The sequence below is a fragment of the Podarcis vaucheri genome, assembly GCF_965113315.1.
Source record: "Podarcis vaucheri genome assembly, chromosome: 5".
NCBI lineage: Eukaryota > Metazoa > Chordata > Lepidosauria > Squamata > Lacertidae > Podarcis > Podarcis vaucheri.
Genome location: NC_138763.1, coordinates 83420037 through 83435359, shown reverse-complemented (window position 1 = coordinate 83435359; position 15323 = coordinate 83420037). Strand labels below are relative to the sequence as shown.

The following is a 15323-nucleotide window of genomic DNA, read 5'->3' as shown; positions in this document are numbered from 1 at the left end:
GCGGTGTTTTTGCTGGTGCTAGCCAAGGTTTGGCTTGGGAATGGGGTGTTCTGGAAGCAGACGCAGCCTTGGATTTGCTGGATCCAAAGCCTCTTCATTCCTCCAATGGGCCCCCGTATTGGGTTCCTTACCGACTCTAGCCTGAGGCTAGCACAGATGCTTCCCCATTTCCTCTCTCTCAACAGTGAGAGAAAGTTGAAAAACAGTGGTACCTCGGGTTACAGACGCTTCAGGTTACAGATTCCGCTCACCCAGAAATAGTACCTCGGGTTAAGAACTTTGCTTCAGGATGAGAACAGAAATCATGCGGTGACGGCGTGGTGGCAGTGGGAGGCCCCATTAGCTAAAGTGGTACCTCAGGTTAAGAACAGTCTCAGGTTAAGAATGGACCTCCAGAACGAATTAAGTTACCAAGGTACCACTGTATGGGCAAAAAACACCCAAGCCATCCACCATGGTTGGTGTAAGACAGCAGAGCTTTGGGTCATCTGCTACTTCACCAGCCCACTTAAGTTTGCTTTGCACATCATTTAAATTTCTTCTGGGGGCAACCCAAACTTGAAATAAACAGTAGTCCTGAGGCCTTTTTCAGCTCAGTATAATCTCTGGCATGCTATTTTGCTAAATTGTGTTTTCAGGCAGCAAAATGTCTTGGGCTGGCCCTGATTATGGTAGTTTAAAAAGTTTTGGGATGAAAAATTCTAGGACCTTTGTCTAGAGCTCAAGACTTGTTGGCACCTGAGGCAAACCACAAAATGGCACTCCCTCTCCCACCAGGGAAGAAGGGGTAAATGAATAGCTACATCAGGAACAAGTGGTGGGGGGATAAAGATCTACATTGGGAACAAGAGTGGGAGGGGACTCACAGTACCTCCTATTGGCAAAGAGGCCACTGTAGAGGTGGAACTGTGAGGGGAGGGAGAGGTCTGATCACCAAGGAGTGCACTGCAGCTATTGCTGCTACTACAGCAGCAGCAGTGCATTCATTGGTGGCTAGATCTGCTGCCTTGGTAGAGCCTGTTGCCTGAGGCGGTCTCCTCACCTTGCCTCATGGGTGAGCCAACCCTGCCTCAGCCCAAATGTATTGGTCCCCATGACTTTAAAAAGCCTTTTCATTCGTTTCATTCATTTTTTGTTTTAAATGATATTTATTAAAAGTTTAACAATTACAAAAAAGAGAGAGAAAAAGACAATAATGAGTTACAATACATAAAAAAGCAGAATAAAAAACAATACAGCACAGCAATAAAAAAGAAAACAAACAAACAAAACAAAAACATTTAAAAACCAAAAACATTTAAAAACACATCCAGTATTTCCATGCCTTTGTCTTTCATTTACTTGTTTCATCGACCTCCTCACACCTCCCTTTTTTGTATTCTAATTCAATTTAGCTATTTCAGCAAATCCTTTCCATCTTTCTCAATTTTTGTTCTATAAATTACCTTAACCCAATCTGACCTTAGATTTTACACTTTGGCCCATTAACAATCCATTACCTTAACTTACCATATAAAGCCCTAAAGCTTAAAACTTAAAACTTATTTATACATAATTCCTTAAAGCATTTCTACTAAAGCCAAATAGTTTCATTCCAACATTTTTTCTAACACTCATTAATTTTACAATAATTCTCTAAATGAATTTTTAAACTTTCTTCCAATCTTCATCCATCATCTCTTCTTCCTGGTCTCGGGTTTTGTCAGTCCTTTCTATCCCTTCCATCTAGTCCATCAACCTGGTGACCTTCTATCCGAGGCTCTTAAGTCTTTTCCATGTCCCTTCTGCAGGTCTTCTTCATGTTTATACCTGCACTTTACTTTGTCTTCTGCTGATCTTATTCTTAATTTCCTTCCTTTCTCACTGAGGGGTAGATCTCGGGGAGACTCCAACTTGACAGTATCTTTATCCCTTCTCGACAGGTCAGCCCACTCTCCATAGTCAGCACTGAAATCCAAAAGATATTTGAAGGCATGTTTCAAAGTCCCTCCAAGGTTAAGGGCCCCCACAACTCCAAACTCCCCCTGTCCCAAAACCAAATCCCAAAAGTCAAAACATCCCTGCATAGGGGGATCCATCCAGCTTCCCATCTCCAAACCAAACAGTACTCCATCTCTCCCAATCTGACTTTCTCCAGGTTCAGTCGTCAAAAACAACAACTTATGTTCCTGCAGGGCCGCGACTCTCTCCATTTCTATTACTTGAGGTTCAGCAACAACCTCCTCCTTTGTCTTCTGCACAACTTGCTCCATTTCTATTACTTGAGGTTCAGCAACAACCTCCTCCTTTGTCTCCTGCACAACTTGCCCTGTCAAAACAAATTCCTGGGTTGGTTCCTGAGTGATTTCTATATGAATATTCACTGTTTGTCCAAAATTGCTAACTGCAACAGTCATCAAATCCATCTTCTCATGTAGCTGTTCCAGTAAAGCGCTTGTCTTGCAAAAAGCAAGCACTAAAACTTCTTCTGGGCACATTCTTATTCAAGTTCAATGTCTGGTTCCCACGATCTTTAATCTCTACAGCTGTAGAATTCCCCAGATCGACTCCGGCAACAGTTTCACAATCTCCCTCTAAAGGAAACAATTTCTGTTTGTATCCGTCTTTTTAAAAGCAGATCCAGCAACAAAATTCCTTTCATTTTTCAGATATTTTGTTCCTTTTAAGTGCAAAAGGAAACATTGGAATCAATATGTTTCTCTTTTTTAACTATCTGTCAAAAAGAAACGTATTCATAGTCAATGAACTTCCTCAAAGCATCTGTCTCTGACACCCGTTCCCAGGTTCAAGATGGTGGAAATTTATCTTTCTTTACTCTCTCTCCTTCAGGTTTAAACAGTCTAAGATTTTCCCCCTCTTATCCTGCTTCCAAGGGGGGTTTGGTACTTTTAACTGATGGAAATTTAGTCCTTTACAAACGACTTTCCAGACTTTAGCTTGCAATGTCTTTGCTTCAATCTATTTACAAAAGCGGAAGGCGGACTTCCTGTTTAGACCTTCCCGCTTCAGTACCAAATTAAGATGTTTCATAGTCCAATTTTCTGTTCTACTCACAGGTAGTTGTTTAAAATCCAATTGTCCTCAGGAAAAAGTCAGTGCTCTCCGGCAACAGCAATGCGGCTTCACTCTGTGAAAAGAGCAGTCGATTCGAAGCACCGCGCCGCTCACCCCACGTCGCTCTGGATCCCCAAAACCGGGTTTCCCCGTGAGTAGGGGAGGCGCAAAAGGTGCCAGCCGAATCCCACATCCACAGGCTTCTCCCGCCTGTGGTTCTTGATGGGTCTCCGCCTCGCCGTGGCGGTCCAGACCCTAATTTCCACGAAGCGGATTCCTCCCGATCAGGGGAAATCCGCCATTGCCGGAGGCGCTAACCCGGAAGTTTCATTCGTTTCATTCAATTGTTCTTTAGTTTTAGATGGCACCCATATTGATTCATTTATGGGTTGACATTCTTCAAAAAAATATGATTCAAGAACAAGATCAATTGAGGGTAAAACATTTCTACGCAAACCATTGATTTGAGGCATATTTTGCCTGCGTGTTGTCTTTCCTACATTATTATCCTGATAGAGATTCATTAGTTTCTACTTTTCCTGCTCTGTTAATTTCCAGCTCTCAGACTGTCTCTACAGATTCCCAGCATGCAAAAATAAGCAAGCAAATCTTTCTTGAATGCAAAAAAACCCCTATTTTATATGAGCCCTTTCAGCAATTTGTAAGGACCCTGGGCTTCCTTACCCAAGGGCACAACTTAAACGAAAGCCTTCAAGGTTAAAGGTGTGGGTGGTTTTCTTAAGTTCAGTGGGATTTACTCTCAGTATCTATGCACAGGACTGCAGCCTATGTCAACACTGAAGTAAGTCTCATGAAAGAATATAGAAATGCAGCCTAGAGCATTTGGGCCCTATGGCATGGTGTATCCAGAAAACATTAGAGGGCATAACCTGGGGAAGGCAGGGATGTTTCTTTGTGGTGGGGCCAGACTGGGGCCTCCAAGTAAGGCAGCTTAGCAGGACTGGGAATGTAGAGAAAGTTCCTTCATGCTGTTCTCATTGCTGCTTGGGATATGAAGCCAACACAGCACAGGAAGTCTGTGGGCTTTGTGGGTTATGTCATCTGCCAATATGCAAACCAATGGGCAAAATTAGCAGCCATCATTTGCAATATCTTTTATCTTTGTAATTTGGAGGGTGTGATTTATTTATTTATTTTTTTGCTATATAACATGATGGAAAGAAATAGAGAGAGCTCTGTTTTCTAGAAGTTAGGTGTGAGCAGAGGATGGTGAGCAACAGTGTTTTGTAGATAGCGGGAACAGTTATCCTACATGGTAGGGATAGCGTTGATTAGAAGAGGGAACATTTCTCGGAAAGCATCAAATCCAGAGAGCTGGAAAGCTGATTTCAAGACAGAGGTGCTGGCCTTCTACTTAACATGCTAGTTTTATTTATGAAGATGTTTTTGAAAGCAGGAGCATACGATCATGTGAGCTGCTACCCACAGTTCTGAAGTTCTGAACTGTGGCATGGTAGGTTCTGAAATTCAGGCTTATAACCTCCATAAGGACTAGGCCTGTATGCCTCAGCTCAACCATTAACTCACCACCCATGTTGGCCTGTAACAGTAAGCCAAGAAGTTTGGCTTAACAAACCGCACTGTGCATGAACTCCTCACTTTGCTTCTCTTTTGGTGCAGGCAGATAAAGCAGGAAGAGGATAGCTTAGCATTACATCTGAGCCTGAGGTTGTGGTTTGCTTTGCCCTAATAAGCCAGGATGCATAAGCCAGCAAGAATGGTTTTAGACCAGCAAGCAGTTCTGGCTTGGTTTACAAAGCCATTGTTCTTGGATTATGATTACATGTAAACACAGCCACTTAGTGGCCTTTTATGTGAGCCCCTATATTTGTTCTTCAGCCTGACCCTCCAACTGCTGATCTATATTACTAGTTGGTTGTTTTATTTATGAATGAAATAAAGTGAAGTATTTTGGGCACCCCAATACATTGTTATTCAATGTTATTTTTATTATTAATTAAATTTGTATACCGCCTTTCATCCGAAGATCACAGTAGTAGAATAAATTAATAATATTGTGTCCTCCCTCAGAGTTGCTGAGTTCACTTTGGGCTGTTTTTTTTCTTTTCTTTTTTAAGGAGACTGCGGGAAGCCATTTGTGCAAAATGCGAATGCATGTAAATTCATCGCTCCACACTGCAGTCACATTGGCTCAAATCCTTGTCACTCCATTATAGTTCCTGGAAGCAAGGCTGTCTCTTCTGGTTCTGTGCACTGCACCTCCCACCGGTATAGCTTTATCCTGGATTCAGGAATGCTTCTGTGACCCACAGGGAGCTTCCGTTTCCTTCTGGTGTGCTCCCTCAACAAACCAGCTATCCATTCTCTCCGATCAGATGAGGTATGCTCTACGTTGGGAAAGTCAATGGGCCTCTTAGTGCCCATCTCTGTGTAGAGCAGAGGTTTTGACCAGATGATGACCTGCAGGCTTTTTAGTACTTTGATTATGACCTACGTTTAACTAGGACTATGATTCAGCAGTGACCTCACTGCTCAATATAGATCATTTATATTTTATGCTTCCAAAGTTTAATGTTTTTGCTACTTAGGTAAGCACTGCAGGATGGACTAATATTTTCTATTAATGGAAATGATGCTTGTTGTTGCTTTTTAAAATAAAATTGAAGGAAGCTGAAACAGACTTGATTGATTAGGGCTATTTATGAAAGGGATGGCAGGGGAGACTTTGCCGCAGGTTAGCTACTTTGCATGGGGTTGTGGATGTGAAGGTTAGCAAATGAAGGTACATTTTCAGCATTACCTGGATGGGGAAATGCAGCAGAAATTGCAATTGCTGGGGAACAAGCCTGAGATCTTCTGAATGCAAAGCAGGCACTCTATACCAGTGAGCTACAACCCTTCCCAAACTTCTGTGGTAAACAACAGCTAGCCTCTCAGGATGGAGTTGTGGTTCAGGATGAGTTGTCAGTCCTATGTAGAGCCAGAAGAGAACTTGGTGGATCAATGCAGAGCCTAGCACAGTCTGTGGATGTCGGCTGGAGATCCAGAAATGGAGTCAATAACAAACTTCATTATTTGTAAGGGCAGCTTTGAGGTTTATTGGCTTTTCAAACTGCTTGAGCTTGGTTTAACTGGTCAGACAAATATATCATGGGCAGCTGTATAGTCGCCTACCATGCCTCAGTTGTTCAAGCAATGCAGGCATTACTACATGATGAAATAGGCTGAGAATTGACCAACCATGAGAGCCTTTGGATCTGATTAAATGGCACATAAACATGATAGACTGAAGGCCTAGAGGATGATATTAGCAGGTACATGGCTGTGATCATTGCAGAAAATGTCTGCACTGCATTCAGATAGTCTGTGATTAGATTTTCTGTTATTCTCCATTTGGTTTTTTAATGTGTCGTGAATGAAGTCCTCATTTTCTATTAATTTTGTGGTGGGTGGGTGTTTCAGTTGTTTATTTAAAGCATTTTCACCCTGCTCTTTTCCCAAAGAGCTTGCAAAAACCTGTAAAGAGACAGTTCTTGCCTTCAGACTTGCAATGTGAAACACACAACACACATGGGTGGGAAGGAGGGAAGTAGTGCTAAAGTAATCAAAAGGCTCATAAACCCTGATCAATCAATAGGTACACTAGGTGTTCCTTGAATAAGCGAAAGTCATTCTAGTCTTTAGATATTTCAAGGAGGGCAAAGTTGCCACCGGCTTGGCTGATGAAAACAGCATAACAGAGAGTTGGGGTTGGGGGCAGACTATATGTTGCATACAAAGGAAGCCACAATGGCTGTTCTAAAGAAAAAATAAAATCAGCTTTAGGAGAGGTGATTTTGATCAGAAATCTACTCCATTTGCTTTTCCCCAGACATGTGCTTGTATGAGGAATCACAGAAGCAGCAAATTGCCTACAGCCATAAAGACACCTAGCACAACCTCCTTCATTTATTCCAAGCAGAGAGACTTGGCCAACACAGCAAGTGAAGGAATCACTCTACAACACAGGAGCCATGGCAAAATGAAAGTGAAACCAAAAAGGAAACATCCCAAGGCATACACAGAGAAGGGAGTGATCACAACCCACAGTGTAACAAGGCACAGCAAATGTTCCATTTGTTTTTAAGCAATCAATAACTCCTGGTAGCTTGGTTTTATTGGAAGAAGAGATAGCTGCTTGGTTATGAGAAAAGACTGTTCTACATTTCGTAATCACTGACTCAGGCACAGCAGCATCACCTGATATTGCTCATCTGGCACATGGTGTACCCTGTGTGCAATTCCAATGCAGCGCTCGAGAACAGTTTCCAATAGCTCTGAAAATTGGATAGACTTGTGATCCAAAAGCAAGAGGAGCTGCTGACAAATAGTGACAGTAAAGTTACTGATGTCATCATTAGGTTTGTTTTGCATCAGCAGTCAGGCCAGCCAGAGAAGTATTTTCCAAACTTGTCATACTTCCTCACCACAAGGCAAGTATACTTTCTTCTTCTTCTTCTTTATATTGCCCTTCATCAGTAGATTTCAGGGTGGTACACAGCATAAAAATACAGTGTGAAAGAGTAAGAATTCCCCACGCTTTGTAAGTTTTGTATGAATCACTGTGCTTCTCATGACTCCAGATTGGAAGGAGACAAGTTCAGGGGAGGTGACTCTTGTAGACTCCCTTAAGGGAAAGAGCAGTTATGGCATATCTGAGGGTGGGGAATTATGGAATTGAACATGATGCAGGCATATGGCTCAGTTACCCACCTTCCAGGTTCTTGGAGTGGGGTAAGGGACCTCAGAGCAGTAAATCCTGCAGAGATGCAGCTTTCAAGCTACTCTGGACCCAATAGTTCCTTATATTTATTTCTCATGACAGAGACTTTGTGAATTCCTAGACTGGATACTTGCAGATATGAACATATTCTTACTGGTGTGTGCATTCATTTAGGGCTCCATAATACTGAGTGGTTTTAGTAGCTGTTCTTAGGGTTTCTCGGGAACATAAACATAACATTTGCAGAGTATCTAAGTAATGCTTCCTGGGCAAGCAATGCATAATGTTATCTGAAACTTCCAGAAGCCGAAAAGCATTCCTATGGATTGATCTTCACCCAAGCGAGTCGAGCCATTTCCCTTGCTACCCAGCAGCTAAGCTGGGTTTGCTGCTGCATATGCACTCATCTCTGATGAGTGTGCCTGTATGATGTAGGTGTTTTCAAACACCAATTTTTAAATTTTTATTCTTAAGGCTTGTGAAAATCCCCAGTACACTTAACTTGAGAGTAAGCCCTGTCAACTTCTTGCAACAGATTCCAAAAAAAAGGGACAGGTCCCAGTGTGGAAAGTTCATCCAACTTTTCTCCCCTGAAAAAGAAATTATACACAGAGGGAACTACAGAGATGGTGTTGGCATTATGCAACAGAAGTGGCTGAGGCACTCAAGTGCTTCCATTCCGCAATGCATGCAACGTTTGCTGGGGCTTTTAGCTGAGTATTGATGGCTTGCTGGGAAAGCTAATAGGTTGAGAAAAGTGCCCCCCCCCTCATTTGTGGTTCAAAAGTGGTGTTACACTAATAAGCAGCAGCTGCGGGCATACATTCTAGGCTACTTTGGGCATCTGCCAGGTAGCTTGCCTACCCTTAAGCATCCTCTCACCATCAGACAAAAATATCTGTTTCCCCAGCAATTAATTATTCAGCATGTTTAATGTATCCAGGGCGGGGCAAGTTACTATTCTGAAATCGGTACCTTCGTATTAAGATGTAGTTACAGAGGACAGGCTGCTGTTGCCCTATCACCTCTCTTCCCCGCCCCCCTACCCTGCTCCAGATCTTTTGGTAACTCCTTTCTGCATGTTTGTTTGGGTGTCCTCCCGGTTCAACCCCATCCCTACTTTTTGCCTCGATTTTGCAGGCCCAACCTTCCGCACCCAGCTCTGGGATTGTCCCAACCCCTCCGGCCATTTTTCAAGAGCCAAGCCTTCCACTCTGCTTTTGCTATCTTGCAACCAAGCCCGGCGAAGGGAGCAGATGACGGCGTCCCCGGCCTCTGCGCCTGGAAGCTGTATGGATGCAAGCCCCATCTCCAAACTGCTGGGTGCTTTCGTTTTTAAAACGTTGCGCAAATTATGCAAGGACCAGTTGCGTTTCCAAATGCTGGTCTCTTGCATTAGGCGCCCTCGCCCAAACTTCCTACACACCTGGAGTTTGCAGCAGCAGCAGCACCTGTTGCAAAGCCGTCCTGAGCTTCCCCTTGACTCTGCCCTCCTTTCTCGAGATTTGATCCCTCCCCCCGTTTTCCTTTTTCGGCCCCCTTCGGTGGGTCCCTTCCTGCCTCTGCAACCAGGCGCCCTGCCCCCTGATCAGTTTCACACTCCTCCCCCCCCCCCGCTGCTGCAATTTGTTCATTAACTTGGGGTGGGGGGGGAGAAAGAGAGCGGCTTGTCCATTTGCTGCCTGGACCGAGCCATCCGCGCAGCAGCTCCACCGCGAGGAGGGGGAACAGCCCTGCTCGCTCGCTCGCTCTGTGCCTGCCTGCCTGCCAGCAGCCTCATTAGGCGCACGGCAGCTCCGCCGCAAGGACCCAGGCAAGTTCCCAGCTGGCCAGACCACCCCAGGCGGCAGCCAGCAGCACCGCCGCCCCTCGCTCTGCACAAAAGCCGAGCTGCTCTTAGATCTTGCGGAGCAGAGCGACTGAACTCCTTCCATTCCCGGCTGGAGGGAGGCGTCGGAGCGGCATCCTTTCCCCCTTCGCCTGGGAGGGGGCGCTGCAAAGTGCACTTGGAGAAGATCAATGCAGCCGTGCAGTTCCTGAGAGCGCCAGCCGCCTTGGAAGCAAACGGAGCAGATCTTAATTTCCACTTTTTCCCCCCACCACGGTCTGAACCCGCTCAAATCTCTCTCCCCCCTCATCCTCTGTTCCAGATTCAATGAAGAAGCGCCCCGTAGACTCCGATGGGCGGCTAAAGACCAACGGGAGTTGAGCCAGTGCTGCCTAGGCAGGTGGGCTGAATCCGCCTCGTCCGTGCGCGCTTCTGGGTCTCTACCTCTCTTTCGATCTCTGGGGAGAGTAGAGACCTGGGAGGCGCCCCAAGCGCGGCTCTTCGCGACCCAGGCCGGCAGGAGCAGACGGGAACCCCCCCTTCCAGTCGAGCCCTTGGTCTTGTTGGCGTTTGGCAGCCGCAAGTGAGACGAGGGGGATCTGGAGACCCTTCGGAGGATGGGGCGACCTGACTGAGGAGCGGACTGTCGTCTCCCCACCCAAGACCCAAGCGCCTGCTTTGGAGGGAGCGCGGAGAACTATCTTATCTCGTGCACGTTTGAACTCCAGAGAGCCTTGCCAAGACTTCTTCCCTGCCGTCGAAGAAGTTCGGAGAGGCGATGGGATTATTGCGAGGGGGAAAGATGCCTTTAGCCCGTTGGGCGTTAAGTGTCGCCGTCCTATGCGAGGGTAAGTAGATCTGATGGGGAAACCCTCTTCGCGCTGGTTTAGGGCGCGATTCAGCCAAAGTTAACGCGTTACAGTAATTGAATATACTCTCAGTGAGATGCGTTTCCTTGTAAACGTACAGCTGCCTCCTCGTTCCGTGGATTTCTGTGCAGAGCGTTGAGCACCTGCTCGGTTTTACTCTGCTGAGATCCGTGGGTGTGTTGCAGCCCCGTTTTACGCATGTTTACTCGTGTCTTAAGGAAGCCAATCTAAGAAGCTCACTTGCTCGGGAGTAAGCCCCATTGAACTAAGTGCTGCTTCCGAAGAAACATAGGATTGAGTTGTGCGTCCCAGGGAGTTCAGTGCGGCTTACTCCTGACTGAGTAGGCATAGGACTGCAGACTTCGTGTGTGTTTATTTGGAAATAAGGCTCTCTGTATTGGGGAAGGGGGCTTATGTCTTAGGAAATGTGTTTCGGATTACCGTCTTAAAATGCCTAACTTTTACTCGGATCACCCTTCCTGGTGATGACAGACTGTGCTCCGAAACGACCCCACCCCTTAATATGCCTGTGATCTTTAGCTCTTGATTTACTCTTTTATTCCTTTTTCTTTTTACAATCTCATCATACTTGTGTATAAACCCTGATTTCAAACAAATCAAGATGCAAAAAGGGGGAATGACTTTTTAAAAGTTTATGAAAGATCTTTAAAACAAAATCTTTCTCTCTCCCTACCATCATCAAATTAAATTGGCTTCAGGTTGATAAATGGAAGAGCCTACAAGATGAAAAGTTATTGGCTCGCCACACAGATGATGCTTCCCGCAGCTGTTTAGTTTCTAAGGCAAACAGAAAAAGCCATTATCTTCCTCCCCTCCATCTGGCCGTGTTTGCCAAAGCGTTTCTGATGTTTACGTGAATAAATCAAAGTTTGTGTGTTGTAAAGAAACTTGTTCGCACTCTCCCGGGGTGAGGGTCCCCTTTAAATCATTCAAAATAACAAAAGCCAAAACAAAGGAATACCTTTTTTCAGGTAAACATCAGTGGCTGATCTAGAGGAGGATCGTTTGCTGAATGCTGGGTCGTGGTTAATAATTTTAAACCAGTTCACAGTGGTTTTAAATAGCCATCAGTTAAAAACAGTGAAAAAATGAGGTTTTGGTTTGAGTCTTGGACGCACTGATTGACTTACCCAAGCCTTTTCTTCTTCTGCCTTACACATTTCTTAAGAATACCCGGGGCCCCTTACCCTATTTCAGATCTTCCTTAAGTCCATCATTCAATCTAAACTTCTGTGCCTATTCAGTTGGTATTTGTAGCTTGAAACCATAACACCAAGGTCAAAATCGATAGAATGCAAACATTTTAAAGCCCCGTTTTCTCTTTATACTCAAAAGTGTACTGAATGTTTTCAGAAATGTGTTTAATAGAGATTTTTGCTTAGGCTATGCCTCTTTGTATTATTCTCTAGATAATGCCAGCGGCGGCAAAATAGACAGGTCCCTGCCCATAGGAGCTTACAATCTAAATATTGATGGTATGGGTGGAAATGGAAGGAGGGGAGAGGGAAGGATAGTATATTATCATTCTCCCAAAATCCTTTCCCCCCCCAGCAGTACAGTGTTGTATTTTTTGAATACACATGTTCATGTTTTGGAAACTGATGTTTCACTGTAAAATGCTTCATCATATTTATCACAAATTAATTTGGAAGCTGCTTTTAGGCCTCCTCCTTTAAACTGAATATGGTTTAGTGCAAATGCTAATCCAGAAACTGAATATGTTTCTCCCTTTAACATTAATTTGCCGCCTTCTTTACTTCTTTAATGTTTGTAACCTTTATGCTTTTATGTTCTTAGCATCTGCATACTGGATGAAGAATAGAAACACATTTTCAAAAATAGCCCATCTACTTTAAATATCAAAGCTTCTTAGATGACAATACTGTGGAATTGACCTGAGATTAAGTCCCATTGAATTCAATGGAACTTGCTTCTTGGCAAATGTGCGCAGAATTGGGTTATTGGTTTTAGCAAACAGAAAACCGCTAGAAGGGTTGTTTCAGAAGTAATGCTGTGAATGCTTGTGAGTCCGGATTGTGCCACTTGTGAATTGGGGTGTGTTTGTGTATGTCAGAACTTTTTTCTCTTTCAGAGCTTGTGTGTATGAGAAGCAGAAATTTAGCAGCTACAGATGTGCCACTCATTGCTGTATTTGTGTGCTGGGTAATGCTGCCCCCATGTAACTTAACACCTGTCTAGCAGCATGTGCCATGCTGAATGCAGATCTAGATAGAAAGGAAAAGAACACAGATTTTCTTGTGTGTGGGCTGGAATTGCAGGTGTAGGAGATCTGGCGAAAAATACCAATGGTCAATGGCGAAAACTGCAATAAGGGAACAATGCAAGGGAAAGTTCTCCTGTTTAACCAGTATCTAAATGTGCAGGAGCTTGCAGCTCCCATTCATTTCAGTAGCTTAATTAACTACAAACCCCAAAATATGGGAGGCGGCATTGCACAGGAGAACTCCCCACAACACTGGTTTATATAGGACCAGAGGTTGTTCTAGAGAACTGCAAGATGCAGCACACTTATATTTGAATGCTTGCCAGTTCTGAACTTCCTTTTAGTGAGCATTTGCAAATGCTGCTCAGTTTCCTCCTTCCTTACTCACCAAAGCTGATTGATCTTAAATACCAAATACAGGTTGTGGGTCCAACAGGAGGCATAGCTGAGTCTTTTTATCTAACCGTCTTTTCTCCTCGTTATCTTAGTTGAGCTTCATGTGAACTGAAGTCTGCTAATCATTTTATTTATCGCATTGACTAAATATTTATTCTATTCAAAAGCATCATGAATGAGTGTTAAGAGTCAATGTCAGGAGATAACGTTCTAAAGTGGGGCTGAAGTCCAATTGCTGCTCTTGTCTCACATGTGAGACTCTTGCCTCCTGCCTCATGAGGCTTGAAAACAAACTTGCCACTGGAAGTGCCCCCTTCCTCAGCAAAGTAACAAAGTTAGCTTCCTTAGGTGCACATTTTCCGCTTGTGGACTTCAGTAGATGACTAATGCCATTTTAAATTTTTGAGTCAACATAGCTGCAGATGCTTATTAGGACAATGTTAATTAGGAATGCAGGTGTCTAGCACAAAAGGTGCCTATTGTGTGGGAGAAATGAAGTCGGAAAGAGGTGTGACACCAGCTCCTATTTATGTTGCTGAAATATCCACATAGGTAACAGGAAAGTACTGTAGACTTCTGGATGAATTTTGAAGGCTGCCCACCCAGATTTATTGATCTTTGACCAATTAGGGAGGGCCATTTCCCCTGCTACCCAGTAGCCAATCTGCATTTGCCTCTGAGCATGCCCCCAATCCCTGTCTCTGAGTGTGCCTGGGTGATGTAGGTGTTTTCAAAACACCGACTTGTCGTATTTGGGTGAACTTAGATGTACCTCTAAAAAGTAAAAAGTGCTTCTTCCTTAGAACATTACATGTGTACTGTACTTTAGGGCAGTGATTCCCAACTCCCCTCCCCCCATGGACCGCTTGAGAATTTCTGGGGGTCTTGATAGACCCCTTAATGGTGGTTGGTTTGTTTTTTGCCTTCTGTAGCAATTGTAATGTAATGTGCTGTGCTAGGGTGTGTGTTTTTGTTTGTTTTGTTTGTTTCTTTTATTTATTATATTGTATTTTATTGTGTTGCAGTTTGGATTCAGCAAATAATAAAATACACGTATGAAAACTAATAGGAGCAGAAAAAATACAATTAAAATCAATGTGAATATTTAATGCACTGCGCCAACTGTTCCCAGCCACTGCTCCTGCTGTTCTTCACAGGCAGACAACAATGGACCACCTGAATGAGGCATGCAGATCACTGGTGGACCGCAAACCACAATTTGGAAACCCCTGCTTTACAGAGCATTTCCCCCATATATCAGCTGCTGAGAGAGCCAGCCCTCCTTTTACATAGAGTGAGGTGGCTGCCTTCAGACAGCTGATTTTGGGAATTGTGAACGGGCAACAAATGGACGTTAAATGTATTGTATTTTTTAATCCCAGGGAGAGCTGCTTGTAATGCTTTGTGTCTTGGGTGCTAAAATAACCTGGCCAGCCTTGATACTTAATGCACCCCGATTTGATGGTGCACGAGGCAGGGGGTTTCATTTGCTGTTCTGCCTCGGACACCAGCATGTCTTGGGCTGGCCAGCCCCCCCCCACTTCGTATACTCTCTTCGACTGACGTTGGAACAATGAGGGCACAGGGCAATGGTTTCACAGTTTGGGATGCCCTCCTTATGGAACTCGTAAGTATGACAGATTTTTTGTGTGTACCCTTTTTGTTGGGAAGTTAAAGCATTTTTTATTTGAGAAGTACTTCAGAGATGACGGATTCTAAATGGGAATTTTGCTGCTGCAGGCCCTGGGCCACACAGGTTTTAAAACGTTTGGCTTTGATGGATGTTTTCATCATATGCAGAGAAGCATGTAACAAAGAGCAGTTCTGTTGTGTGTGGCTCAGCAGCCAACACACCCAAAGTCCTGCTGACTAGCCCTGCCCTGGGCAGGAGGTGGTGTTGTGGCTGCTGTTCCCATTTCTGTTTCTTTCACAAAGGGCGATAAGTAGGCCAGTCCCAGGGCTGGCATAGCTTTGATGCCCATTTGGGAGCATGTGGGGCCAGCTTAGAATCATTGGCATTATTCATGGAACTTGCCCTGACAGCCACAAGGAATGTCCTGTTTTGGCCCACACTGTTGGCAGAGGACATGGGTGGTACCCTGACAGTAGGCCTTCCTCTCCACCAGTGGCAATGGCGCTTATGCCACTTGGTGACTAAGCCAGCCAAGTGCCAACTGCAGGACTGCA

At 44.4% G+C, this 15323-nt stretch overlaps 1 protein-coding gene and 1 long non-coding RNA gene across 6 annotated transcripts in view; one reads left to right on the top strand and one right to left on the bottom strand.

The window, feature by feature from the left end:
• The window catches only part of RET (ret proto-oncogene), a 125995-nt gene that overhangs the window by 18550 nt on the left and 92122 nt on the right, over positions 1-15323 (top strand). For 3 of the 5 annotated variants that reach the window (XM_082222315.1, XM_082222316.1, XM_082222319.1), the window contains 3 exons: positions 5154-5416; positions 6995-7508; positions 9949-10474. In XM_082222315.1, coding sequence (XP_082078441.1) covers positions 10467-10474 — 8 coding nt within the window. In that variant the 5' untranslated portion in view covers positions 5154-5416; positions 6995-7508; positions 9949-10466. Of the gene's footprint in view, positions 1-5153; positions 5417-6909; positions 7509-9508; positions 10475-15323 lie in introns of those variants that run through there. The other 2 variants (XM_082222318.1, XM_082222317.1) reach the window with 2 other exon arrangements.
• LOC309532321 overlaps positions 1-15323 on the bottom strand; it is a 39700-nt gene that overhangs the window by 1621 nt on the left and 22756 nt on the right. The gene's annotated exons all lie outside the window — the stretch shown is intronic.